At 58.9% G+C, this 27,454-nt stretch overlaps 2 protein-coding genes and 2 long non-coding RNA genes across 12 annotated transcripts in view; 2 read left to right on the top strand and 2 right to left on the bottom strand.

Moving 5' to 3' along the window:
- Positions 1–163: 163 nt before the first annotated feature.
- GPR153 (G protein-coupled receptor 153) lies at positions 164–11,295 on the bottom strand. Of its 6 annotated transcripts, XM_077891435.1 has the most exons (7): positions 9,949–10,317; positions 9,352–9,660; positions 6,558–7,025; positions 5,723–6,152; positions 3,581–3,773; positions 2,887–3,071; positions 164–2,748 (listed from the first exon to the last, which is right to left on the bottom strand). In XM_077891435.1, exons 3-7 carry the CDS (start codon positions 6,911–6,913, stop codon positions 2,122–2,124), a joined length of 1,791 nt encoding a protein of 596 aa, XP_077747561.1. In that variant the 5' UTR covers positions 6,914–7,025; positions 9,352–9,660; positions 9,949–10,317; the 3' UTR covers positions 164–2,121. The 6 variants fall into 6 exon arrangements, with proteins under 6 accessions (XP_077747561.1, XP_077747560.1, XP_077747565.1 ...); XM_077891434.1 differs by lacking the exons at positions 9,352–9,660; positions 9,949–10,317 and adding an exon at positions 11,142–11,295; XM_077891439.1 differs by lacking the exons at positions 9,352–9,660; positions 9,949–10,317 and adding an exon at positions 10,813–10,937.
- A 385-nt stretch (positions 11,296–11,680) lies between these two features.
- On the top strand, positions 11,681–15,338 carry LOC144310463 (uncharacterized). Of its 2 annotated transcripts, none has more exons than XR_013376182.1 (4): positions 11,681–12,423; positions 13,956–14,154; positions 14,518–14,722; positions 14,909–15,338. It is a non-coding gene; the product is annotated as an uncharacterized LOC144310463 (long non-coding RNA). The 2 variants fall into 2 exon arrangements; XR_013376183.1 differs by lacking the exon at positions 11,681–12,423 and adding an exon at positions 13,030–13,869.
- The window catches only part of ACOT7 (acyl-CoA thioesterase 7), a 102,087-nt gene continuing 89,580 nt past the window's right edge, over positions 14,948–27,454 (bottom strand). For both annotated transcript variants that reach the window (XM_077891427.1, XM_077891428.1), the window contains exon 9: positions 14,948–15,339. In XM_077891427.1, the coding sequence (XP_077747553.1) occupies positions 15,241–15,339 (99 nt within the window). In that variant the 3' untranslated portion in view covers positions 14,948–15,240. The remainder of the gene's footprint in view (positions 15,340–27,454) is intronic.
- LOC144310462 (uncharacterized) lies at positions 16,293–20,802 on the top strand. 2 transcript variants are annotated; one of them, XR_013376181.1, is made up of 3 exons: positions 16,293–17,295; positions 19,380–19,611; positions 19,919–20,802. It is a non-coding gene; the product is annotated as an uncharacterized LOC144310462 (long non-coding RNA). The 2 variants fall into 2 exon arrangements; XR_013376180.1 differs by having other exon boundaries at positions 16,293–17,362.

The following is a 27,454-nucleotide window of genomic DNA, read 5'->3' as shown; positions in this document are numbered from 1 at the left end:
CTCCTTGGGTGGGGCTGCAGCCCTTGCTTAGAAAAAGGGCACCACCCCAAAGGGGGGCACACTAGGAGGAATTTGGGCCCCAGAGAGGGAGACGTTTGGGGGCAGATGGCTAGCTCTATTCTAGAAAAGTGTGTTTTCATGAAACCAGCCTTGGAATGCCAGGTGCAAATCATAGGAAGTTTTTATTGTATTCTGTACAGAAAAGAAATGCTCAGTTGTCAAAAAACTACAAATGTATCCCTGGCTCTAGGTGGGTGGTGGTATGAAGACCGAGCTCCCTCCCCTGTGAGCCTAAGGTCCTGCTGCTTATGAACGCAGCAAATAAGCCTGGAGGCTCACAAAGTGTGAGAGGGAGCCCCAGGGTCCTCCGTTTGGGGTCCTCTATTTTCTTGTAAAAACCAGAACTGGAGGGACTTTGGGGTACCATGTCTCCCTGCAAGTATTGCCATAGGATATGAAATACACAGAGTAAAAACCCAATGTGACAAATGGGCCAGCCTGAGCGAGGGGCGGTAGGGGGTGGGGGTGGTGAGATGCAGAGAACCGACACAGTGGCTAGCTGATGATCTCTGCCCCCACATGACATGTTGGTCCTTGAAGGCACAGCAGCACTGGCCAGAGGTGGCCCCTCCCATGGCAGGGGCTGTACTGCAGTTTCCTGCCTTGCTCACCTGTGGCCAGCTCATCCCTCCCACGTTGCCCGGCAGCCAGGGACTAGCAGGGCCTCTGAAACAGAGCTGGATAGGCAGTCTCCTATTCTCACCCCTCCCAGGAGCCTCTCCTGGGGCCGGGTGAGGAGATAGGCTTGGCCACCAGAGGGTGGGAGGGCAATGCTGCAATTCCAGGTTACAGAGCAGGAGGGAACATACTGCAGGCAGGCTGCGTGCTGGCCCTGGAATCCGCTCCAGGTTTTTCTGGGCAGGGGCCATTGTGTGGAGGCAGGGGCCAGGACAAGACAACCTCTGCATTGGCCTGTCATTTCAGCTCAAGGTCACAGTTGTTCCTGGACCTCTGCTTAGCCTGATTCTAGGGTCTCTCCATGGAAGACCCAGGCAAAGCCAAGCCCCAGGCCCCAGGGGAGATCTGCCCAGAAGAGAGCAAAGAGCCCTATCCCCCAGGGTGAGGGAGGACTCTAAGCAGGGACCAGGCCTTAAGCCTAGAATCTGGGAGGCCTCACCCCTTCCCTGGGGCATCAGGATAAGGAAGTCCATTCTTCCGTTGCTTCAGTTCTTTCAGATCATGGAGCCACGATCTTCATGGTGAGAGTCACAGAGGTGGCTGAGAGTGATGAGGGTGGGGATGCTAACAGTGGTAGAGGTGGGTGATGGTGCAAAGTGTTGTGCTTTAGCTGGGGTGTGGGTGGGGTAAGTTCCTGGGCGGGCCAACGGCACTGAGAGTGGGAGGCCCCAGGTGCTGAGGCCACAGCAGGCCACACACTGAAGAATGACCCCCACAGAGGACCCACAGAGGGCCCTAGATACTCTCACACTCTGTCCCTTCAGGGGCCGGGGCACATGGACCAGGAGACTTCTCCAAACAGTCCTGAGAGTTAATATGGTCACCTGCTCATGACAGATGGGGAAACAGAGGCAGAACTGGTGAGCAGGAACACCTGCTCAAAACAGTGTGTTTGGGCTCCAAAGACCCCTGTGCTTAGAGACCCTCTGTACCCTGCCACCCCCTGCTAAGGTGAGACAGTTACAATGCAAAGTGGAAAGCAGGCGGCAATTCTGGGTTTTGTGCTGTCTGGTGGTGGCCCTTTCCCCAGACTCCCTGCGGCCCACCCCCATCCGCCCCAATCCCGCTGCCTAGGGCTGGGCGAGGCACATAGGGGCGTGCAGAGCTCGCCTTTACCCAAGCCGAGCCTCACTCTGCCCCGTGATGCGGTGCCCGGCAGCTGCCACCCTTCCAGGCCGTGGCCCACGGCTCATGGCTCAGTCACGCAGGGAGGGCTGGCACACGGCCAGGCGCCATGGACGGGCCCCGCGTGGTGCTGCCCGGGACCTGGCCTGGGTCAGCGTTAGCATCTTTGGTGCTTTGGTCCCTGTGGGCGGCCCGGCCCGCCGGGCGCGCGTGGGGAAGCGCGGGCAGGCCCGAGGACGCGGAGCCCGCACGCAGGCCCTAGGACGCGGAGCCTAGCGAGTCCGAGTGCAGTGTGGCGTAGCCCGAGGACTCGGAGGGCGAGCTCAGGAAGCTGCTGGTGCTGCCGCCGGGCTCGCCCCACGGCGCGCTCAGGCCGCTCCTCGGGGGCCCCGCGTGCGCGTGCACAGCCGGGCGCAGCCCCGGGCCCCGCCGCGCGCCTCCGCCAGGGGCCACCGCGTCCTCGGGCGGCCGCCGGCTGTCGGGGAAGGGCCCCGGCGGGGCGGGCGGGCGGCGCGGGGCCCGCGGCTCGCCCTCCAAGGCGGTCAGCGCGAGGGCGTCGGGCAGCAGCGAGGCGGAGGCGGAGCGGGCGCCGGGCCCGGGGCGGAGGCGCGGGCCGCCGGGGGGCGAGGCGCGGGCGCGGCGCGGGCTGCCGCCGGGGCCCGGGGGGCGCAGCGACAGCAGGCTCTCGGCCGAGCGGCGGCGCGGGCGGAACGGGGGCGCGGCCTCCGCGAAGGCTGCCAGGCTGGCGCGGCGTTGGTCGGGCGCGGCGGGCAGCACCAGCGCGGCCAGGTCCTCGCCTGAGCCCCAGCGCGGCAGGAAGGCGGGCGGCGGCACGGCGGCCCACACCTCCGCGTCGTCGTGGGACAGGCGTCGCGTGGGCGGGACCTGTCAGGACGGGCGGGGTTAACCCGGGCTGCCCTCCTGGAAAACGGGACCGACGCGGGGCTCAGAGGCCGAGCCTGGGGAGAGGACGGCCCACACCCTTTCGCCCCTGCACTTTCAGTGTCTGGAGCCCTACCCTACCTGCAGGTACTGCTTCTTGTCCTCCTGCAGGGGCCGCAGCGGGTAGAACTGGGGCAGGTCCCCCTCCAGGGCAGAAAGCTCATACTTTGCCATCCTGTCCAGGACCACAAAGTCCCCTCCGTAGCTGTAGTCAAGGGAGTGCTCCAGCACCAGGTCCGGGGGGATGCCACTCTCCAGGCTGGTATCTGCAGGATTAGGCAAAAGCTTAGGGCCATGGAAACCTGGGGGCATCAGGGAGTGAGTTCTAGGCATCCCTAGAGACATACACAGGGCAGGGGGCTGGGTTCAAATCCAGCACTGCCACCTTTTAGCTGTGGGACAGGGGAGATCACCTGGGCCAGGTTCCTCCTCCATGGGATGGCACATGATGTTACCTGGTACAGAGCAAAGGCTCAACCTAGGGTAACACTGTTACTGCCGGGGCGAGCCAGCACCTGGGTCTGTCTGCAGGAGCCCCCCAGGGAACCCTAAGGGTGGAAGGCCTGTGGAACACATTCAGTCTGGTGTTCACAGATACTGCCTGGGACAACGAGGCTGGAGAGGAGCATACCCCACCTAGGTCCCATAGGGGTTCAAGCACATTTGAGAACGTGGTCACCTCAGTGTCATGGGGGTGGGTCACCTGACAGCTGTTATCCTGCTAACCTCCCCCAGGCACCACTCTCCCTAGGGGCCTCCCCCAGGCTATCCTCACCATTGTCTGAGTCCTCATCGTTAGCCATGAGGGCCATGCACTTCTCCCAGACGGCTTTGAGGTCCGCGCGGTAGCGGTCGCAGGCCCAGAGGAATATGGGCAGCAGGAGAGCCTGGGCTACTGAGCACCACAGCATACACAGCGCCATCCAGGGTGCCGAGGCATCCGCCCGAAGGCTGCTGAAGCTCACCACCTGTGGGCACACAGCTCGGCCTGGCACCTGGCAGCAGCCCTGTTACACAGCCTCGCCTCCCAGCCTCACTTCTGCCTGCTGGAGGAGGAGCCCACAGACCCAGCTAGAGGCTCTTGTGCAGGAAAGAGCCAGAGTGTGAGCAGAAGTCCCTGTCCAGCAAGAGCTGCTGGCTGCCAGCATGAGCAGCTACAGCCCCATGTGTGCACGGACAGCCCTTCACATGGTACCGGGCAGCAAGGGCGGGGGCAGGGTCTATCCACCCCTTTCTGGGAAGAGGAAACAGGCTTGGAGAACCAGGTCTCTTGGGCAGCCCGGGTGGCTCAGTGGTTTAGCACTGCCTTCGGCCCAGGGTGTGATCCTGGAGACCCAGGATCGAGTCCCACGTCGGGCTCCCTGCATGGAGCCTGCTTCTCCCTCTGCCTGTGTCTCTGCCTCTCTCTCTCTCTCTGTGTCTCTCATGAATAAATAAATAAAATCTTTTTTTTTTTTTTTTTTTTTTAATGATAGTCACAGAGAGAGAGAGAGGCAGAGACATAGATAGAGGGAGAAGCAGGCTCCATGCACCGGGAGCCCAACGTGGGATTCGATCCCGGGTCTCCAGATTGCGCCCTGGGCCAAAGGCAGGCGTCAAACTGCTGCGCCACCCAGGGATCCCAAATAAAATCTTAAAAAGAAAAAAAAGAGAGAGAGAGAGAGAGAGAACCAGGTCTCAAGCTTCCCAGTTCAGGGACTTTCTTGCCATCCTCAATCCTCTCTGGGCTTGTCCTTACACCAGGGGTGGGGTGGGGAGGGGGGTGTCTAGGCCTTGGACCTCAGAGGAGAATCAAAGTAGTTTCTGAGAATCAACCAGGAAGCCTTTGGGTCACTGTCCAGGGACCTTTGCTCCTCCTGTCCCAGGAGAGTTCATTTCCCCACCCAGAGTGACACTAAATTATTCCATCAAAGCAGAAATGAGTATGATACACTCATCACACTGGTTCTGCTAAGTGAGCCCGTGTGACCCTCAGAAAGGTGCTATACCTCTCTGGGGCTCAGTTTCTTGGTCTGTGAAATGGGCCAAGGACACCCCATAGAGTGAGGTAAAGATCCCAGACATCATATGGGGCCTGCAGCATGGAGTGAGTTCCATAAACTGCACCCCCTTCCATGCCCTGAAGAGAAACTGGGGAGACTCTTCCTCCACAGCTGTCCCCTTCTGGCTCCATGATTTTATACACACTCCTTCTCTCCATCAGCTTAGGCTAGAGACACGGGCTCCACTGCACACAGAGTCCAGTACCTGGGGGAGGGTACTTTGTGTGCCAGGCCCACAAAGGGTGGGGGCACAGGTTGCCTGGGCCTGTATCCTGAGTATGTCCCCTGATTATGAGGCTGCCATCCCATCTGCCACTTTCTGCAGCTTGTGTTTTTTTTTTTTTTAAGTTTTTTTTTTTTTTTTTTTTTGCAGCTTGTGTCTTACAATGACTCTAGAGACACAGCCCTGCCCAGCTGCTGCTTAGACAAAATCACTGGCTGGTCCTTGCCCCAAACCCCTCCCGATCCAACTCCAGACCTTCCAGGGGGTTGGGCTGGAGCCCCATGGGTACAAGGGCATGACTACTGAATGGAGTTTATTCTTGGGCCAGGTGGACATGTTACTTCACCTTCCATACCCTCTGCTTTGAATGGCCTCACTCTGGTGAGGAATGTCTCCTACAGTGTGCCAGAAAAGATCCTGGGCCCCACAGTCACTGGACAGTCCTCATCCAGCTGCCTTAACTCTAGGTGGGTCATGGTCAGGGCCACTCTGAACCTCAGTTCCCAAATCAGTAAAATGGGGATGATAATAATACTGCCTGCCCACCCCCAGCCCAGGACTGGATGCCTGGAGCATGCCCAGCCCCAGGGCTGTCCCAGAGTCCACATCCCTGACAGACTCCCATCTCACCCACTGAGACAGTCTCACCCACCAGCACGGGGAAGCCCATGAGGCAGTCATAGATGATGACGATGGTGGCCACCAGGCCCGTGATCTGCAGCGAGGTTTTGGCAGGCTCAGAGCCGTCGATAGAGGAGCGACGCTTGCCCTGCGCATCCTCCACCACGATGGTGGGCACGGTGAAGGCTCGGTGGCCGGCCCGCGGCCCCACCTGCACAGCCAGTGTCTGGAAGAGGGCGATGGCTGTGCAGACCACACCCATGGCCACACTGCCACCCACCAGCAGCAGGAAGCAGACGCCGAAGCCCAGGCCGATCTCAGCCACGATGAAGCGGCAGCCGTGAGTGTAGAAGCGCTCACTCGTGTCGTGCCAGCCGACGGCAGGCAGGGCAGACAGGATGAAGGACACCATCCAGATGCCCATGACCGTATGCACTGCCTGCTTCTTGGCGTTGCTCAGCCTGGCATGAGGTGGGGGCAGGACGGAGGTGTCACTCATAGGGTCTTCCTAGAGCCCTGGGGTCCTGCAAAGGATCCCCACTGCCCTGGCCCCCTGGTACATCATCACTATGGCACAGCCAACAGAGGGGGGCCTGGTCCCTTGCACAGGGGATCCTCATGCATGGTGGCACACATCCCTCTCACTGAGCATTTCTGTCCTGGATGCTGTGGACGCCCATGCACACACAGGTGTGCAGCCCAGAGCAGCCCTTCCTCAGCTTCCCTGCCTGCCCCCCACACAACACAGGTGTGGGGCACTGTCGTCACCCCGGGGTGTCTGTGTGCACAGGTATGCCAGGTGGCCTTTGCGTTCACTGCCCACACGTCCCCCTCTCTAAGAACAGCACATGTGCCCAAGAGCTCACCGGTAGTTGACGGGCCATCGGACCATCCACATGCGGTGGTAGGAGAGGGAGGTGACGGAGAAGCAGGTGGCCAGGGTGAGGGTGTAGAAGGTGGAGACAAAGACCTTGCAGAGGCCTTCATTCCACTCGTAGTCGGGACGCTGCCGCCGTAGCTGCACCACAGCATAGGTGGCAATGGGCACCGAGACGTTGAGCATGTGGGTGGCCGCAAGCGTACACAGCAGAAACTCCAGTGGCTTCCACTTCTTTTGCTTGGCACCCACGCTCAGGATGCCCCAGGCATTGGCCAGCAGAGAGAGGCCTCCACATGCCAACCAGCCCACCGCACTGCCAGGCAGCCGCCGCTCATCACTCATGGTGCAGACAGGAGCTGGCCGGCAGCTGAGACATCCTCATTGGGGGCAGGCCTTGGCTCAGAGCAACAGCCCTCACACGTGGTGGCTCGGAGACATCAGGGACCGCGAGCATCTGCAGTGGGGGAGAAGCCAGTGAGTGTTCAGACAGTCCCTCTAGCTACAGCGTCAAAGCTCTTGTGGCTCCTTGCAGTGGGAGATGGAGGGGTTCCCTGATGCACCATTACTGGTGTGGTCCTGGCTTGGGCTGGGATGCTTTGCCCTCCTGTCTACTCCAGGGCCTCTAGCCCATGTCCCTGGCACCCAGGGAACATAGACAGGGGTGCCTGAAAAGTGCTAATATGCTCCCTCCCACCCGTTCCTGGTCAAGGTATGGAATCTGGGTTTGCTTCTGGGGCAGCTGCATCCTCCAGGAAGCAGCCAGGCTGGCACTGCTGGGCTATCTTGCTCCGGTGCCCTAGCCCTGCCTGGGAACCAACACACTCACCCTAAGTATCCCAAATCTCACACAGCCCACATGATGCGTCCCCAGGGAACATCAGAGGCCCTTATCTTAATTTGTCCTACTTCATTTGGCCAAATGAGGACATGCCTTAGAGGGTAAGCCCCCTAAATCTCCCTGTGCAAGAGGGGTGATCTGAAGACTGACCACTTCCATGGCCATCTTGGCAACAAGCAGCCTACTCTGTCTGGGCCCATCACCTACTGGCTCTGGCTTTCTGTGGGTGGCCCAGGCACTGCCACAGGCTGGCATTCAAATTAAGCTCCATCATACTAGCTGTGTGGCTTGAGCAAGGTCCCTACGCCTACATCCTCTGTAACGGGGACGATGATGATTCTTCCAAGAGGAGGCTGGGGTGGACAGACACATCTTTAAAACCCTGGGGCGGGGATCCCTGGGTGGCGCAGCGGTTTAGCGCCTGCCTTTGGCCCAGGGCGCGATCCTGGAGACCCGGGATTGAATCCCACGTCGGGCTCCCGGTGCATGGAGCCTGCTTCTCCCTCTGCCTATGTCTCTGCCTCTCTCTCTCTGTGACTATCATAAATAAACAAAAATTAAAAAAAAACAAAACAAAAACAAAAACAAAAAAACCCTGGGGCAAGTATCACACAGAGATGCTCTGGGGAGGTGGTCATTATTATGCTGTGGATGCCTTGGACAACATGGGCCTGTAGAAAGCCAAAGGGACCAGACCTTGACCCCAAGGAGGAACTGCCGATAGCTTATGGCCATGAGCCAGGGACACAGGATGTTGGGCGGAATGTACAGGGCAGAGAAGCACTCCTGCTGACATGCCAACAGCCAGGCTGTAAGTCCCTCCCTCCCCCTTCCCTGCCCAGTAGCCCCAAGCCACACCCCTGTGCAGAGTACTGGCTAGTCCCTCTGAGGTGAGGCCCCACAATAGGCCTCTCTGGCCATAGCCTAGGGAAGGCAGCACGGGAAGAAGTGCAGGCCTACTGTGTGCTCTGCTGCACTTGGCCATTTTTACTTGGAAGCCTGTTTAATTTTACTGCTTGTGATTCTCTTACCCCCAGCACTTATGAGCACCTACTGTACCAGGCACAGCCATGTGATTCCTCAGGGGCTGTTACCTAGCTTGGAATGGACAGGCCACTGCAGGCCCCGGGCTCTCGGGGCAGGGGAAGCAATACTTGGTCCTGCTGTGACACCCCTTCTTGTCTTGTTCAGAGTTCTTTTGGTCTGTCTGTGGCCTGAACCCCAATACCAAAGGACCTCTCAGGGATGAGTCTCCTTCATCTCCGTGCCCCTGCCATGGGCCTGCCCAGACCCCTGACCTAGGGGAGGAGTCTTTTCTGGACTGTACCACTGTTCCTTAAGGGCCTCCTAGGGAGTTGGAAGGCTTCTGGGGACAGGGAAATACCTTCCCAAACATTAGCCTTCTGCTTACAGAGCCTCCTCTTCTCCCCTCCTCGAGATCCAGTGTGGGTGGTGGGGTGGCCCCATCGGACCCTCCAGCCATTCCAGTATCCAGCAAACCCCTCCGACCTCAGCATACAGAGGCCACATGGGGTTGAATAAAGAGCTGCTGGACTCCACCTCTAGCTTGCCAGGCAGTTACTGACTCAGCTGGGCCTCGTTTTACTCATCTGTAAGCTGGATGCGATACCTGCCCGGGAAAGTGCTATGGGTAGTAGACAGCTATGCCATGGGATGGAGCCAAGCACACAGTAAGCGCTCAATGAATGCTTGCCAGGTACAAATCTGTACTACAGCCCTCTCATCTCACTGAACTCTGCTGCCCCTTAAGGGCCAAGCGGCTGAGCTTGGGGGGTGTGGGTAAGCCTCAGACGTGTGGGTAGATACAGTCACTCCAACCAGAACCTGGGACAGGGAGCTTCAGGGTGAGAAGGCCACAGGGCCTCCCAGGGGTCCAGAGCAGGCAGGGTGTGGGTGCTGCTGTGGGCCAGAGATTGCAGACCTCAGAGATCTTTACACTGTCAAACAGGAAGCCGGGTTCAGCATGCACCTGGTAGGCCAGCATCTCTTTCCACCCGCACTGGGTCTCCTTGGCTGTCCCACTCGGAGGCAGTCCCTCAGTACCCCCAGTGGCTCTGCCTGACTCTGTAACCCTGTGCCCTGTTGATCCCTGGTGGAGGGTGGTGGGGAAGGGGCCACAGGCTGGAACTGGCACAACCTCTCATGGTGCCGGGTCTTCCCCTTGTCTGGCCTACCCATGTCTCGCTGCAGGGAAAGGCTCTAGGTCTGTGGGCAGGAGAACATGCCTTGCCTGGAGAGGGAGGAAGCAGTGTGAACTAACCTCTCAGTTAGTGTCCCCAGAAAGGTGATGTGATCAACACTGACACTATCCCCATTTTAAAGACAGTCAAGTAAAGACAGCGTTGGTAAAATCATTTGCCCGAGTTATGAAGTGTCTGAACCAGAACTCAAACCCTACTTGGCTGACATCAAAATCCTGGCTTTTCAAACCCAAGCCCAGACCCTAACTAACCCACAGCCAAGCAGGAACAGGCATCTGTCCTTCCTTGAACTGAGGTTGCCTTTCTCAACTCCCTACCCCTGCAGGATGGGTCCTGCTGTCCCCACACTGATCCACAGCGACACAGGGTGGAAAGGCCAGGGCTAGGTTTGGAGTCTGACTCCGGAGAGCGGAGGTGCTGGGATGGGGGAGGAAATGTCACCGCGGAGTTAATAGCAAGGTCTCCAAATGCACAGCGAGAGGGGCTCCCAGTGCACAGGCACTGGGAGACCCCTTCCCCCGGGCTGATCGCGCACCAGCAGTGCATTCTCCGCAGGGAGCAGCAGCCACTGAGGGCCAGACCCAAGCTGGCCTCCAGCCAGTGCTGGGGGAGGGGGGACACCCAGGTGTCGCCACCCCCCACCCCCCGCGGCAAGTTTCTCCCGCAATACTCAAAGTGTCCCCGCCCTGCATTTCGGGTTGGGGCTTCCTGCGTCCCGCCCCCCTCCAACGCCATCCTGGGACCCTCCTCCCCTCCCCCCACAGCACATCGCAGGGCCGCCTGCAGGTGTGACGGGCGTGGCACCTGGAGGCCCCAGGACTCCCTCCGCAGGGTCTGCGGGCGGGCCCCGGCGTGACGTCACGGCCCCCGGCCAATGAAGCCTCGTTGCCCCGGGGCTCTATTGCGCAACAAAGAGAACCGAGAACTTGAAAGGATTCCCCGGGTTCCAGGCGGGCGCCGCTCGCGCGGACCTGGCCCCGGGCGCCCCACCCCCGTCCCGGTCGCGCCCCGCCCGCGCTGCCTCCTAGCGGCCCCCGGGCCCGGACCGCGGCCGCCCAGGGCGGGGCTCAGCGCGGTCCTCCGCGTCTCCCGCAGGCCCCCCGCCCCCGCCCCCGCCCCCGCCCCCGCCGGCCCTGCGGCGCCGCGTTTCCACACTCCCGCCCGGCCCCGCGCGGCCCTACCCGGCCCTACCCGGCCCCGAGGGCGCGTCCGCGACGCGGGCCGTGAGCCGGACGCCCCAGCGGATTGCTCCGGGCGGGGTGGGCCCGGGCCCCCGACTGGCCGCCCCGCTCCCTGCAAGCCGCGTGGCCGGGCCGGACGCGGGAGTGGGGGAGGGACCGAGGAGAGGGAGGCCGGCCCCGGGGAAGTTACCCCGGAGGTGCCCCCGTCGAGGGCGGGAAGGCGGCCCCTCGGACGGACTCCGGCGGCCCCGCCCCGCCCCGCCCCGGCCGCAGCGCTCCGGCCGCGGGTCCTTCCAACCCAGCGCACCCCGGGCCCCCGCGGCGCTCACCCTGCGTTCGGGCGCCCGGGGCTCCTGCTCGCCGCTCCCGCCTCCCGCTCCGGCTTGGCTCCCGCGCTCCCAGGCCGAGCGCGGGCCGCCGGGGGCCGCGGGGGGCGCTGGCGGCGGAGCGGCCCGCGGGCCGGGGCATTCTGGCGGCGCCGCCGGGGCCGCGCCTTCCGCTCGGCTCAGCTCCGCCCGCCGCCCCTCGCGCCCCTCGCGCCCCTCGCGCCCCTCGCGCCCCTCGCGCCCCTCGCGCCCCTCGCGCCGCCGCCGCGCTCGGCTCCCGCCGCTCGGCTGGCTGCGCTCGGCGGCCGGGGGCGGGGGGCGGAGCAGGGCGCATGCCTCCGCACCGCCCCGCGGACCGCCCCGCCCCCGCCCCCGCCCTCGCCCCCGCCCTCGCCCTCGCCCTCCGAGGCGCGGGCCGCCGCCGCGTCAGTCTGTCCGTGCGTCTGTCGGTCCCTGGCCCCCGCCACGCCGCCGCGGCACTGAAGCCGCCTGGGGAGGGCGGCGACTCCTGGGACCCCGAGCTCAGCCGCGGCCCTCGCTGCCGTTCCGCGTCGGCCCAGGGCCCCGATGTGGCCTCCAAGCCCCCTGGAAACGGGAAGGCCCGCAGCTCCGCGGGCTGGCGGGGCAAGGGGGCCGGGGACAGAATGGACTGGGGTTGGGGGCTCAGGGAGGCCTTGCCGGAGTGAGCCATCTAAGGTGAACGATGTGGGAATGGAGGAGAGGTGGGGTGCCTGAGGATTAGTGACTTCCAGGAACTGGGGAGTCTCTCAGGATCGAGGTTGGGGCAGGGAGAGGTCAGGTTGGGCCAGTTAAGGATTCACATTTATCATGGGGGTGGTGGTGGTGGGAGAGTAGAAGGGAGGAGGAGGATTCCACCCCGGAATGGTGAACCCACTGCAGAGGGCCGGGTGGTTGCACCTACGCACACGGGCTCGGAAATGTTCTCTCAACCTGGAACCCAGACAGTGCAGCTGGGAGAGGCCAGGCCTTCAACCTAGAACTCCTGGTGCCCCACCTCAGGAGCCATACCCCGCTTTAGCACTTCTAGCAGGGGCGTAGGCTGCCACCCATGGATATCTAGGGGGAATCCTATCAGTGCCCTTGACAGAGGCCTCTGGAGTCACAAGAGAGAGACTGCTGGCACCTTGTTCTCCCATCCAGGCAGTGGACGCTGCCGGTCTCTTCTAGGATGCCCATGATCACATCCACCCTGGGCAGAGTGCCTGGAGTCACTTCTGGGCTGCTTGGCCGGGCACCGCTCTTCCCAAGCACCTGGGGAGTATCTGTAAGTGCATAGCCGTGGCTGGAGGAAGGGGGCACCTGTCCAGACAGGACCAGACCCAACCCAATGCAGCCAATGCTGCTTATACCACTCCACTGCCTGGCTCCTGCGCTCCCCTCCCCGCCGTATATCCCAGGGAGTTAGGAACAGCTGTTAGGATACCCAGGGTAGGCCTTAGGGTCAGTCCTCTGAGGTAAAAGTGAAGGTGTTTGTATCCAGACACTCAACAGACTGGTTAGTGGGGGGGCCTTGGGCCATATGCTCCGTGTGTGTGGCTTCTGGGCAGTCAGGATCCCTAGTGAGCCCTCCATGGATGGCCCAGCTCCCTGACCAGGTGGCCCTGGTTATAAATAGCCACGGAGGGGGGGGGCTGGCAATCAGGTGTGACATTTCTTTTTCAAATATTTTATTTATTCATGAGAGAGAGAAAGAGACACAGGCAGAGGGAGAAGCAGGTTCCATGAAGGGAGCCTGACGTGGGACTTGATCCCAGGTCTCCAGGATCACACCCTGGGTTGAAGGCGGCACTAAACCGCTGAGCCACCCGGGCTGCCCCCCCCCTTTTTTTTTTTTTAAGATTTTATTAATAGAGAGAGAGAGAGAGGCAGAGACAGGCAGAAGGTAGAAGCCAGCTCCCTGTGGGGAGCCTAATGTAGGACTCGATCCCGGGTCTCCAGGATCATGCCCCGGGCTGAAGGCAGGTGCTAAACTGCTGAGCCACCCAGGGATCCCAAGTGTGACTTTTTTTTTTTTAAGTGTGACATTTTATTTTTTTTATTTTTTTTATTTATGATAGTCACAGAGAGAGAGAGAGAGGCAGAGACACAGGCAGAGGGAGGAGCAGGCTCCATGCACCGGGAGCCCGATGTGGGATTCGATCCCGGGTCTCCAGGATCGCGCCCTGGGCCAAAGGCAGGCGCCAAACTGCTGTGTCACCCAGGGATCCCAAGTGTGACATTTCTAAGGCAAACACAGTGATCTAGTCAGCCCTAGGCTTTGGCCATCTACTGCCCTGCCAGCAGAGGGCAGCCTGCCCTGGGTGTTAGGCCCCCAGCACCCTTCCTCCAGCACAGCTCACCCACTGCTGTCTTTACCAGTGTCCCTGTCCTGGGCTCGGCTGGCTCTGGGGCAGGTGGAGATGGGCCTCCCATGGTTTTTCTGAGGGCTTTGTACAAAACGCTTCATTAGCCTGGGCTCCTCCCAGCTGCCCTGGGAAGCGATTTTAGGTACCACCTGGCTTGCCCAAAGCCACACAGATGAGTAGCCAAGCCAACCCTGAGAAGGATGTAGATGCCCTGGTGTCCACTTTCCCTTGGGGAACCCAAGGGCTCAGGCACTGTTCTGGTTTGACAGGCCATGGTTTGGCTGGCTGGGGCTGGGCTTTCTGCTGGACCTGAAGGGCAGGACTCCCAGTGGCCCCCAGCCCAGGACACCACCCATGGCCTTCAGGTCAGCATGGGCATAGGTGGAGCTGGGGCGGCTGAGGGGATTGCTGCCATGGCCTCATGTGGCCTATTCCTTCCCCCTGCTTCTAGGCAGGAAATAACCCTGTCAGCTGGGCTTGAGGCCTGAGACGGATTCCGAAGCTCTTGGTGGGTGTTTCTGCACATCTGGAGCTGCATTCTCTCTCTCTGGGCCCGAGGGAGCCCCGTGTGAGGCTGCAGCTGTTGTGGCCAGTTTCCATCTCCAGGCTTCCAGGATAAGCCTGAGTCGGGAACATTCTCTCACCACCAGGTGTGCCTGGTGAAGGAGTCTTTCTCAGCCGTGGGTGGGGGTGAAGGACTGACCCCCCCTGCCCTCCTGTAGTGGCCTTGGTGGCTTGTCTGCTCCCCAAGGCTGCTGGCCTAGGTGGATGCACAGCCTCATCTCACACATGCACACATGTGTGCACAGACAGGGTCACAGATGTGTGTGCACACACAGCTGTACATAGGCACCATTCACACGCACTGCCCCTCAGACTCACACCCCACAAGCCTTTCCAATGATCCCTTGTCCTGAGTATGTGGGGGTTTGTATGATGGGCACAGGGGCCCTGGCACCAGCTGGGAGGCTCCTTCTAGCAGAAGGAGCTAGACCTCCTGCCTCTTTCTCCAGAGCGCCAAGGTGTCAGAGCTGCTTCCATGAAAGGCTGGAAGGAGCGCCAGGGCAGGGCTCCCATATGCTGGGCATGCTCCAGTCAGGTGGGCTCAGCTCTCTCTTGAGAGGCACCTCCCTGAGTCCTTGAAAGCACCTTCCACCCCCAACTACGGAAAGGCCACTGGAAGCTCAGAGCTAGCATCCTGCGTAGGCTGGAGGGACGGTAAGCAGGGTGCTGGTGTCTCCAGGCCAGGATGTGGAACCAGCCCTGGGAGGGAAGGGGTGTTCTCTCCAGCCAGCAAGTCATGGGGCAAACCTGAGTTCTGGGGTATGCAGGTACTGGCACCCTGGGGGGTAAGGGAGGGGTGGGTCCGTGAAGCCTCTGGCCCCTGCATCCTGTGCCCAACAGGAAAGCAGCCCCAAGACAAATGACCACCCAGGACCAACGTCCAGCCAAACAGCAGCTTTATTAGTGATGCTGGATTCTTGACACACCAACAGTGTGCACGCAAGTATTCCCTAGGGAGCCTCTGGAGGCAGGGACAACACTGTAGCACTTACACAGGAGTGATAGAAATAAAGCTTTGGTGTGTAGGTTTTCAGGAGAGCACAGGTTAACACTGCAAGACGAACACTTCACACAACACCAGCTCTCAATGTGGATTGGGTTTTTGGCCAAGGGGGTGAATTCTAAGTGACGAGACATTGGGGCCACTCCGGGGCCCGGCGTGAGGATGGCCTCTAGGGCTGGGGCTCGGCCCGGCCCTGCCGTTTCGCCTTCATCTGCAGGTACCGCCCTTTGCCTTCCTCAAAGCGCTTCTTCTCGTCCTCGGTCTCGGGCTGTGGACCACACACACAGAGACAGACAGGTTAGACCGGGGGCCAAGGCCGGGGCCCTGCCCCAGGAGGACTCAGAAGGCCCCACCGGGCTGCCAGGCACTGGCCTTGGGACCCACGGGAAGAAGTCCCTGTAGGGATGCCAGCAGCACAGGCACCCCCACACCACCCTTCACAGCAGGTGGAATCCCAAGCCCAGTGCCTCTGTGGTAAGGAACTTCTGCTAAAAATGCAGACAATAAATGAAACGTGGGAAGGAAGGCCTAAAACGCAGCCTGTGGGTGTGAGGAAGGAAGAGGGTCCCTGCTGAGTGAGGGGAGGGCTGCGTTTGGTCCACACCCAGGGAATGCTAGCAGCTCACAGCCCCTGCCCCAAAGGCAAGTGGGGATAAGCACTGGGCTGGCTGTGTGACCTTAGGAAGGCCACTTTATTGTACCAGGAGCAATAGTGATCACTTTGTGGGCAGGGAGCCCGGGACGGCAGATGACCAGGAAGTGGCTCCTTGGGTCCCACTCACCCCTTCTGTCGCTTTCCTCTGAGCAACCTAAGAAGCTATGTCCCCATACTCCGGGTAGGGGGTGAGGGGGCACAGAGCCTACTGCTCAGAGGGAATTAGCTGGAGGCTGGGTTTTGCCTGCCGACCTGGCACGACTGAATGGTGCCCCCTTTCACTTTTACGAGTAGCCTAGGTGGCTGTCAGTTTTAAGCATCAGACTTGGTTTTGGCTCAGGTCACGATCTCAGGGTGAGATTGAACCCCGCTTTGGGCTCTGTGCTCAGCAGAGTCTGCTAGAGGATTCTCTCTCTTCCTCTGCTCCTACCCCCTCTCTCCCACTCTCTCTCTCTAAACTAAAATTAAAAAAAAAAAAAAAAAAAAAAAAAAAAAAGAGTGGCCTGGCCTGGCCGCTAAGGGCAGCGGTCACTCCCCAAGGCCCCATCTATTCGCTGCAAAGTTGCGCTGATTCCTCGGGGACGTTTTCCTTGTGATACTTTAAGGGTGTCTGAAAGCCAAAGAAATGGGGCAGTTGCCCTTCATCCACAATGACACCAAGCCCCAGCGGCTATTTTTAGGCTCAAGTGTTTTACAGGCAAATGGTATATTGGCAAAAGAGAGAACAATCAGCCCGAGGATATAATGTCAGGTTAAACCAAATATCTCCTCCCCCTCAGCCTTCTCAGAAAGTGTTCGCTAAATGTCACCAGGTGTAAACTGTCAAAACCTCGTGGCGTAGAGCCAGTGGGACATAGGGTATTTAAAGAACTGGGATCATGCTCCTTATGGTGGCTCCGGTGCCTATTTGGAGTCTTCGGAGCACATGTGGGAAGTGGTGGCTTTCCAAGACGCGTTAGTGAAGATGGCCCTCCTGCTGCTCTGGTTTCATCTCTGGCTGACTTTTTAAAAAAATGAAATTTGAGGCCATGCAATTTAACCTGAAACAGCCTAGGGAAACAATGTTCTCTCGGTTAGAGCAGGCAGTGCTAAGGGGGAGCCTTCTGGGGGCAAGAGGGCCAGGGGGCCAATCCTTGTTGCTGAAGGCACCCCACAAAGACCAGGCCGCATTCTGATGGGGCTGGCTCCTGTGCAACGCAGGCATAACATGCCCAGCCAGGGCTTCTCCAATGCTTCCATGTGCATAAGTCCCCCGGGGATCTTACACATGCAGATTCTGATCCAGGGGGTCTAGGGGCCTGAGATTAATTGCTTTCTTTTTTTTTTTTTTAAAGATTTTATTTATTTATTCATAGACACACAGAGAGAGGCAGAAGAACATGCAGAGGAAGAGAAGCAGGCTCCATGCAGGGAGCCCGATGCGGGACTCGATCCTAGGTCTCCAAGATCACACCCCAGGCTGCAGGCGGCACCAAACCGCTGAGCCACCAGGGCTGCCCCTTGAGATTAATTTCTAACAAGCATCCGGTGATGTGATGCTGCTGGCCTGGAGGCCACACTGAGTAGCAGGTCTCTGCCCTCTATCCATCGATTCCTGTACCAAATGGGGGACAGCCAAAGAGTCCAAGAATGCAAGGTGAAGGCCACCAGGCTGGGACAGTAGGGGCCTTCTCTTTCCCCGCTGTGGAACGTGCTTGGCGTGGCTGAGGGGAACTGTGGCTCCTATCCATTTGCAGCCAAAGGCCACAGCTCAGGAGAGCTGCATGGCCGAGCCCCTCCTTGGGAGTGGAGGACCAGCTCACGGGCAGAGTGTTTGGGTCCTGAAGGTGGCAAACAGGGGAGCTGGCTGAAGGGGAGAGCGTGGGCTGGGCCACGTGCCAAGGGTCCTCCCAGCTCCAAAGGCCCAGCCCCTCTCTGTTGAGGGTTCTGGAGTGGGGCCTCCCTCCAGCTGGTGGAGTTTCCATCCCTGGAGCAAGGAAAAGGCAAGAGCTAGGAAAGAAAATAATTTCTCAAAAACAAGAGCAAGAGCTTGGCATGGGCATGGCAGCAGGATGGAGACTCATGGCCACCCAGGCCGTTTGCAGAGTCCACGGGAGCCAGGTCCAGCCTGATGGGAGGGGTGCCTTTCCATGTCTCCAGTCCATGCTTTCTACCAGCATTTCTACAAACTGGCAGACATGGGATTTGCACAAGGAATGTGGTCCCCAAGTGCTTGTGTCACCAGCCAAAGGCTCTCAGGGCTCAGAAGAGCAGGGAAGGGTCCAGGGAAGAGCAGCAAATGGAGTCGTCCCCAGGGGCACCCTAGAGTGTGGGCAGAAGTGGGTCATTCAAGGGGTGTCTGGGTGGCTTGGTCAGTTAACCATCTGCTCAGGTTATGATCCCAGGTTCCTGGGATCAAGCCCAGTGTCAAGCTCCCTGCTCAGTGTGGAGCCTGCTTCTCCTTCCTCTGCACCTTCTCCCGGCTCATGTTCTCACGCTCTCAGTAAATAAAATTAATCTTAAAAAAAAAAAAAAAGAAAAAAGGGGCACCTGGGTGGCTCAGCGGTTGAGCATCTGCCTTTGGCTCAGGTCCTGATCCCAGGGTCCCGGGACCAAATCCCATATTGGGCTCCCCGGGAGGAGCCTGCTTCTCCCTCTGCCTATGGGTCTGCCTCTCTCTCTGTGTCTCTCATGAGAATAAAAATCTTAAAAAAAAAAAATAGCAAAAAAACCCTTGACAGCTCTGGGAGATGCCTAGATAGACACTGGCTAGCACCACCTGCCTTCTGGATTGGGCTGGCCTGCCTTGGGACCCCCATCACACTGCATGGCCCTTCCTGGAATGGCCTTTTTTTTTAAAGATTTATTTATTCATGAGAGACATTGAGCAAGAGAGAGGCAGAGACACAGGCAGAGGGAGAAGCAGGCTCCATGCAGGGAGCCCAACATGGGACTCGATCCCGGGGCTCCAGGATCACGCCCTGGGCTGAAGGCAGTGCTAAACCGCTGAGCCACCCCGGCTGCCCAAGGAATGGCCTCTTCATTCTGCTCCCAAACCAGCCCAGCCTCCCCTCTGGAGCTGGAGTGGGGTGGGGGGAGGAGAAGGGGGTGGCAGCAGGGCTGGCTTATCTCTGGCTTTGCTGCTTACCCATCATAAGGCTCAGAGACTCACCTATATTCCTTTTCTGTAAAATGGACCGGTATCCATCCTATAGGGTTGCTGGGGGTAGGTACCAAAGTCCTTTCAGCTGTCCCCACAAGCGAGAGAAAGAAGCCCCCCAACTCTCCATCCATCTCTTGTATGAGTCCATTTATACCAAACATTTGGAGTAAGCACAACCACAGAACACAGGCTAGTGGTGCCAGGGCCCGGGGGAGGGCTGATGACTACGGGGCACATAGTTTCTTTTGGGGGGATGAAAATGTTCTAAAATGGACCATGGCAATCGTTGCACAGCCCTGTGAATATACTAACAGCCGCTGGATTATATGCGGTCAATGGAGGAACTACGGTATGTGATCATAGCTCAGCACCACCAGCTGTGAACAGCCTCCTCAACAGTTCACAGAGTCAGAGAAGCTTCAGCATGGCCATGTCCCCCTCCCCAATCGTGGCACACAAGGGGCTGCAGGGCAAAGGAAACGGTCAATTTAACTTGGCCCTCTCTCTACAGTGGCCAAGCTTGATTCGCTCATTCCCCACATGTGTCCCGAGCACCTCCTGTGTGCTGCTCTGTGCTAGGTGCAGGGACCCTGGGCAACAGCTTCTGGGGAGCGGCCTGCACTGAGTGAGTCCTGACACATGCCAGGACCGCACCAGCACATCAGAGTCTGCACAACAACCCACGAGCAGCACCAGTCATTACTGCTTCCCTTCTACTGATGACGACGTGCAGCAGAGAGAGGGTGAGTGGCTTGCCCAAATGACAGCTGGTTAGTGGTAGGGCCTTGATTTGAACCTGGGCACGGCTGCTGATGTCCAGGTCATTCCATGCCAATGGGCTCTTATCGGTGGGCTCATCAGCGGCAGTGGGGGACATGGTGACCCTCCAAAGTTGCCATGGTGAACGGGAAGGGCCTGCCCTCCCAGAACAAGCCTAGAGCCCACTTGGACATGCAGCGGTGCAGCCCCTGGGTGCTTCTCCATCTGGGAGGGAACAAGCCCATGGGCACCAGCCACTGGACTGAAGGCACCCTCTCATTCTGGTGCCAGCCTGCCAGGAGATCACGATCAGAGGTGTGTTTCTGTCCCAGCCGCTCGCTCCAGCCTTGGAGCTACTCACCCCTCAGGGGCCAACAGGCCATCAAGCCTTCCAAAATGTGTGCACCAAAGGCTCTGGATGCTTCTCTCACTAGTTCAGGCAACGAGTGACTGGGGGCAGAGCCTGAAGTGCAGGTGATTCCCATCTATTCTGCTGGCACAAAACACGGTAAATTCTAGCGTCCACTCGGTGGAGGGGGAGGCCAGCGCCCAGCACCAACGTTCAATATTCCACAGCGAACTCAGCAGCTGGGATCTGCCCTCAGACAGAACTAACACCGTCTCGTGATGGATGTGGAGGCAGCTGGCCAGCTGCAGCGAGCCCGAGACATTCGCAAGGCCTTGGACGAAGGAGCCCGCCAAGGACTCATCCCTCTTTTGGTCTTGGCATGAGCCTCGTGAGCTGCGTGTTCTGGGCTCTGGAGCACCCCCCCACCAAGCCTGGAAGCAGTACTGGGTTGACATCAAGGCATGGAGCACCCACCCTAGGAGGGCTGCACCCCTCCCCTCACCTGGCTGCCCTGGATGACAGTCAAAGGCAGGGAGGCTCCTCGCTGCCACCCTGCAAACAGGGGTGGGCAGGGCAGCATCTCTGCTCTCTGTGCTGGCACAGTCCCTGCCCTGCTGGCTGGAGGATGTTCGGCCTCCCTGGGCCGTGGGTTCTGACAAACAGCCTTCCCAGCCAAGTGACGAAGAGAGGCCACCACTTCCCCACCGGGTGTGAAGCCGACAGAACAGACAGATGGCTGCCTGCACGCGGCCCCCGCCCACGGCCCAGCTGCTGCCTCCTTGCATCCCATCTCCCTCCATCCGGCAAAGTAAATAAATACATAAGTTGTTGGCTGTTGCTGTTTTTAATGGAGGGCTGGGGGTGGCGGGGAGAAGGAAAAAGCTCTTCCGTGGGAAATCACATTTGCCTTCAAATGCCTGGAGTTGTGGGCAGGAAGAGGGCTCGGGACCATAGGGTGATAGCTCTCGATGGCCCGAGCACCACACTGGCACCCTGGGGTTGGGGCGGGGCTCGGACCTTGGAGCACCACATCCCAGGGCATGAGGAGGTGCCCACGTGGTGGAAGGGACGGTGGACGGGTGGGCCACAGGGGCTTGGCCCCCGCCCTCCCCGGCAAGCTTCACCCACCTATAAATTGGGGACTCGAGAGTGTGGTATGGCCAGGCATTTCTTGCAGTGCCAGCAGAAGGCTGCCCATGTGCAGGAATCACGCCATGTATGCATGTGCATACCCATGAGGTAGCCATGTCGCAGAACAGGAGTCCTTACTATCTGCCAACCCACAGCACCGCCCGTGGGGGAGAGGGGTGGGTGGCCCTGGGGGTCATCTTCACAGCTGGCCACAGAGACCAGGGCTCGAAGATGCCCCTGCCCCTCTGCTCAGGGAGCCCCGTGGCTCCCGCCTGCCAGCTGCAGGGGCCTCAGATCTGCGTCCTCTCCCTCCCTCCTCCTGCTCTCCTGCCAGATGCTGTCTTCCAGGCTCCCTTCCACGGGAGGGAAGCCTGTGGCTCGCAGAGCCTAACGGTGCAGACCAAATGTTTTCCAGTTTGCATTTTCTGTGCTGCGAGAACACACATTTGGAACTTGGCACGGAGGGCGAGTGACTAAGTTCCACCCTTGGTAAAATCAATAGCTTGTCCTTTTTGTAATTAACGAATGTCTGGTGTGAAGAGGGTTTCCCGTGGTGACAGAACAACTTCCTGCGAGCCGGAGGGACACAGACATTCTTAATTAGGAAACCACGCACGCACCCTCTCCCGTCTTTGTAATGGGAGACAGGAGGGATCTTGGGACAATTGTGCAGGCAATTAGGATGTCTTCTGATGACTGGGGCCACTCAGCACAGGACGAACTTGGCATCCAGGACCCCTAGCCTAGCAAACAGTCCTGTCCCCAGAGCGGGGCTCCCCCCAAGGACACAACCTCAGCAGGCGGGTCCGGGCACCTGGGAAGCCACCCCTGAGGGCAGGCAGGTTACAGAGCTCTCACCACCTGGCCTGAGGCACCCACAGGGGGCTCATCGTGGCGGCCTCCACTGGCAGCTCTAACAGTGAGATGGCTGTAGAACCTTGAGCACTCTCATTGGGGCTCCTCACCCTGCTGCTAGGCTCAGCCTCCAGCATGTCTGCTCTGCTGTGCAGCCAAGGACTCCCCTAGGAGAGGCTGGCAGCATGGGGCCACGGGAAAGGCAGGGGAGGGGGGCAGTCTCCGGTAGAGACCGGCTTCCCCCAGGTATTGTGGGGGGTGTCACAGCACTTGCTCCTCACACCTGGGCTGACACGGCTGTCCTCTCTGGACAGTGATAAAGACCGTAACTGCCATTTGCAGAGGCTGGGCCTGGCCTCACTTGAGTCCTTGGCCCCATGTGTGTGCATGTGCTGTGTGTTGAGTCTGTCTTTCCTGCCGTCTGTCTGAAGCCAGCACTGTGCCTGGGACACAGTGAGGGCCCAGGACACATCTGCTGAATGAGTGATGAGCAAACCAACTGAAGAGCAAAACAAAAGAGCCTTCATTCCAAATTGGTGTAGTCTTTTTGTTAAAGATCCAAAACCAGTGGTTTTGCTCATAGGACACACAGTTAAGCATCATCTGTCCCCACTCAAGTCTAGAGCTCAGCCCACTGACAGGCTCAAAGGAGCCTACATGGGTGACAAAGGCATGAGCAGGAGTGTACAGCGTGCCAAGGTGGGGATGAAGCCCCCAGAAGCAGGAGCTCCTCCCCTACTGGCAGTGCTGACATGCTTCACTCTGAGTGTGTGTGTGTGAGCACGCAGGGAGGCCCTTCTGCATCCTTCCTACCACCAAGGTGGGACAGAGAGAGGGGTCCAGGGCCTGTTTCTTACCTGTACCTCTGAGTATACTTTGAGTACTGTGTCCCTCGATTCACAGGGCCTTTGCCACGGGACTCCACCTTGCAGAGAAAGCATGGTGCCACCAGGCAGCAGGTTTTCATATAAGCTGGGGGTGGGTGGCACCACATTCCACCCTGGGGCACACCAGGCCTGCCCTGCTGCGCACCCCTCCGTGGGGGTCAGCAACCTTCATAGGTCTCTCCCCTCATTTACTGTCCAACGTGGCTGCAGCGGAACCTGGGGCTCCCTGACGTACTGGGATCCCCGCCTTTCCACTGTAGGTCTCCCCCACGGGCCTCCCCTCCTGCAGCTGCCTTCTGGCACCACACAGAATCAGGCCTAATGTTGCCCTCTGAGAGCTCGCCTCTGGGTTTCCAGCTCTAAGGAAATTAAAAAAGCAAGGGGTTCCCTGGACTTGAAAACAACGCCAACAAAGCAACAAGACTGGTATTTCATGAGTAGAAACCACCAGCATTTTAACATGAAAAGGTTTATCACTGGTGCCATGAGCCCTCCCATTTGGACAGCAGGCTGGTGAATATTAACTGAGTGGTCTCCAAAACACATGCCACTTGGGCAAAGGGGACGTTAGGGAGCAGCCAGGGACACAGTGGAGTTTCCGAGGGCATGGTCGGAGGAAAAGCCTGGGCTCAGCAGAGCATGTGAAGGCCGTGCAGGTGGGGCATCCACAGCTGAGATTCTCCTAGGCCACCGACATTCCCCAGCACTAAGCTTTTGGGTGACAGGAGCAGCTTCAGGACCCTGGCATTATCTCATCACAAGACAGACTCTCTGTGAAGCCTCCAGAACCAAGGGAGAGAACAGAACACTAGGCGGAGAAGCTTGGTGAGCAGTCCAGTCCCTGACGCACCCCTGTGCAAGGAAGCAGCGAGTACAGCTTCCCTTGGTACCGTGGCTGCTCATACCCTTCCAGGAACAGGGTTGAGCTGCTGCACTACAGTGCATCTGAATTTCTGAAGTCAGAGAGTAACTGGAAGTCATTCTAGTACAGTGAGCATCCAGGCTGCTGACATGTCTTCCCAGGCAGGAAGGGGCCAGTGGGGTGGGTGCCCTCTGAGCACGCGTTCTCACTGTACTCTGGGTAGAGCTCACCGGCTGGGGTAAGCCTTGCTCTAAAAGGACAGAGGGATGGCCACCCGATTTCCTCACCACCTCCCGTTTTAACCTAGAAAATACTTTCTTGTCATTCAGTGGCTGAGGCTGCTGGGTCTAGGCCCTGGTCCACTGTGCCTCAGCCTTTCCTGGTGATCCTCACGTTTCTGGAAACTAAAAAGGTCTGGAAAAAAATCACCCATAGGTGTTGGGACCAACTCGATGCCAGGTCCCCAAGTGGCTTCCTCCATCTCTCTGCACAGGCCCCTCTCCAGCCCCGCTCAGTGAAATCTGGGGCGTGTCTCTACCCCCAAGGTCAGAGGTCATAGCCAGAGAGAGGCCTTCAGAGGGAGGCAGGGCAGCAAGGGGCCCTGGACTTGGTGTCCAGACCAGCAGCCTGGCTCCATGCTCTGCATTTGCCTCTTTAATGATTAGCCTGGGAAGTGCCGGCAGCTGCTGGACTCGGTGCAGCCTCCCTAACATAAAATATTCATCAAGAAAAACCCCAAACAGCAACGCTGTCTTCCGTGTCAGCTGGGCCCTGGGGATGGAAGCTAAAAATAGACGGGAGGTAGAAGAATTGCTGACAGCAGGGGGTGGGGGTGGCGAGGAGGGGAGGAGGGCTGAGTGCCCCCCATGGGCACACACATTGGCTGTGGGGAGCACATGGGCTTTGGGAGACAGACGCTGCTCAGATGGTGGTCCTCGAGTGCCAGGGACAGGCTGGAGCTGAAAACCCCTCTTGGGGTGTCACCAGCCCTCCCTGCCAGAGGCTGGGCCCCAGGACACCTTCGTGAAGAATCAAAGACCATCTTTAATTAGCAAGCAGTAACATCCAGGATCAGCATGAGGACATCGCTAACCCCTGGCCCCTTAAACCCAGGGATTTGGTCACTGTCCCCGTCATTCAAGCAGTTGTCTTTTCCTACCATCCTTCTGCAGCCCTGCTAGGCACCAGTACCTTTTTCTCTGGGCTGGCCCTCACCTAGGACTGACATCCCCCTGTCCAATGTCATGGGTCTCTAGAAAGGGCACAGACAGCTTGCTGGATCTATAGACTGGCCCAGACCCAGGACTGCTTCCTGTGTCTGTGAAGGTCATAGTACCCCCACAAAGGGCTCCCTGACCGCAGGTACTCTCCACAGGAGACTGGACCCCTCTCAGCCACAGCACTGGTCTACCCAGTGGGCTGAGTTCTGGGGTGCATGTAAGGTGGGGGCTGCAGAGGCAGCCATGGCCCCTTCAAACAAGCCCACAGCAGCTGCTGAGCTCTTGGGGGTGAGCCTTACAAGTCAGTAATGGTTAGCACTTTGGACCTTGCCAGAAAACCCTGTCAATTCATGTTTACTCAGAATAGGCCTCTGCAAAATGAAGATGGTTTGACTCCTTGACTGTTCTTATTCATACCCATTTGGGGAGCCCTGTAGGCTTCTGTACCCACTCAGCTGACAGGAGAGGAAAGAGCCCAAGTGGTCAGAAGGCTGGGTCCCGGGGCTGGGCCTAGCAAGGATCAGCTGGGTGGCCTCAGGTGTCTTCCTGTCCCCTTCCCCCTCCTATGAGTGGCCACCTCTGGCCCCCAGGGCTCAAGTCCCTGGTTCCTTTTACCTGGATAGTCTCTGGGAAACAGCTCCCCTGCCCCAGCACCAGGCCCTGCTGCAATGCAGCCCTGTCCACAAGGCCCTCCTTGGAAGGGACCTACTCAGGTAGCGACAACTGTCTCAGGGGATGCCAATCCCCAACCTCCTGCTTCTTCCCTTGTGACCCTCAGGAGCATCTAACGCAGCAGTCCAGTGTCCCTACCTGCTCCCCCCAGGAGGGCAGCAGTTCCAGCAGAGCATAATGAATAGCAGCAGACAAGTGTGAAGCTCCCAGAATCCTCCTCCATCCTTTGTGGTGTGCACTAGGGCTGTCCCCCCAGTACAGATGCAGAAACAGGTGCACCAAATACGAGCCAGGGACCACACCATTAGAACTCCTGGGGCCCTGACCAGAAGCAGGTGGCAGGATACCCACACTCACGTGTGTGCCTGACAGTATGGGCGTGCCTGCAACAGTGAGGGGAGGGAGGCCCTGGGGTGTTTAGGGACCTGCAGCTGCCAACTGTCCAGCAGGGCACTGAGCAGCGGGGTGGAGAAAGATGGCTGGAGAGGTGAGCAAGCCCATGAGGCCCCCACAGGCATTTTCCTGAGCCCCACTGTTGTGGGCATCTTGGAGTCACATACCAGGCCAGGGCTGGATCCAAAACAAATGCATATGCACCAGAGGGTTTGAGATGGTGCTGGGTGCCCAGAGATGGTATGGGGATAGGAGAGAGTCACCAGGCAGTGGTGGGGTCAGGCTTTATCTTGAGTGTGCAGGGAAGACCATCTAAGGACAAACTCTCTGAAAAACAGTGGAAAGAGCTGACTCCATGATGGTCTGAGGGAAGGTGTCCAGGCAGAGAACAGCATGTGCAAAGTTCCTGAGGCAGGAATGAGTCTGGAGGCCGAGGCCAGAAAAGCCAACTTTGCTGTGCTGTACTGTGTTGATGTCACAGAGGCTGCTGAGCAGATCAGGCAGGAGAGGGAGAAAATCTGATTTTAACAAACTCCCTTGGCTCCAGTGTAGGGTCGGAGCAAGGGCAGCAGGAATGGAGGAGGCAGGACAACTCAGGGCTGAGCAGGGATCCAGCCATGGATGCAGCCTAGAGACAGTGGGTATGGTGGGGTAAGCAAGAGAGAGGACAGAGGAACCAGGCACATTCTCAGACTCACTGAGAGAGGAAATCCGTGAGGACCAGTGGGGTTTTTTTGGGGAAAGATAACGAGTTCAGTTCAGGATAAATCATGTTTGAGGTGCATGTGGAGACTCTATGGGAGAGAGGCAGAGCTGGCAAAAGGCAGGTGGAGACAGGCTGCAGGGGAGGCCCCACAGCCACACCACGGGTCTCACTACCATGGTGGCCTGTGTGCTAACACCCCCTACACACAAACAGGGTCTCGGGGGGCCTCAGGCAGGCCACCAGCCACAGGGTTGTCCTCAGCATGTGGAGAAAGCAGAATGGGAGAGCCTTGTTCCCAGCTGGCGTGAGAAATGGTCTTAGTTACAGTGTGTCTGTTACAAAGGTTTTCATTGGCTGGGGCCACAAAAGTGCCAGGTGCTCAAGAGAACCCACCCTGCCCAGGCCACTCTGCCCCCTCACCCTCACCCCACAGAGGCAGGAAGCTCCGACCATGGCCCCAGAGGAGTGGCCTCTAGCAACAGATGTGCAGTGTGGCTCAAGGAGAAATAAGGGGCAGCCCAAGCAGCGCAGTTGTGCGCTGGACCCACACTCAGGACTGGATGGAGGACCCTCCACAAGTGCCTGAGTCTTGCTGGTCTGAGAGGTCCTTGCAGGCTGACAGCGAAGCCAGCAGCAGGGCCCCACTCCCCAGGGCTGGGGCGGTGTTGGCTTTGAGGAGTGGGCAGCGGGTTCGGTGCCCCACTCCCCAGGGCTGGGGCGGTGCTGGCTTTGAGGAGTGGGCAGCAGGTTCG

This window comes from Canis aureus, chromosome 3 (genome assembly GCF_053574225.1).
Source record: "Canis aureus isolate CA01 chromosome 3, VMU_Caureus_v.1.0, whole genome shotgun sequence".
Classification (NCBI taxonomy): Eukaryota; Metazoa; Chordata; class Mammalia; order Carnivora; family Canidae; genus Canis; species Canis aureus.
The sequence above is the reverse complement of the archived record's forward strand: the minus strand, read 5'-3'. Positions and strand labels throughout refer to the sequence as shown.

What these genes read in the sequence shown, in the direction of transcription:
- GPR153 (XM_077891434.1), bottom strand. Translation starts at nt 6,913, where the DNA reads ATGAGTGATGAGCGGCGGCTGCCTGGCAGTGCGGTGGGCTGGTTGGCA. An exon ending in CGATGGCCCGTCAACTACCG is followed by an intron (nt 6,153 to 6,557) that starts GTGAGCTCTTGG and finishes ACCTCATGCCAG; the next exon opens with GCTGAGCAACGCCAAGAAGC. An exon ending in ACAAGAAGCAGTACCTGCAG is followed by an intron (nt 2,749 to 2,886) that starts GTAGGGTAGGGC and finishes CCGTCCTGACAG; the next exon opens with GTCCCGCCCACGCGACGCCT.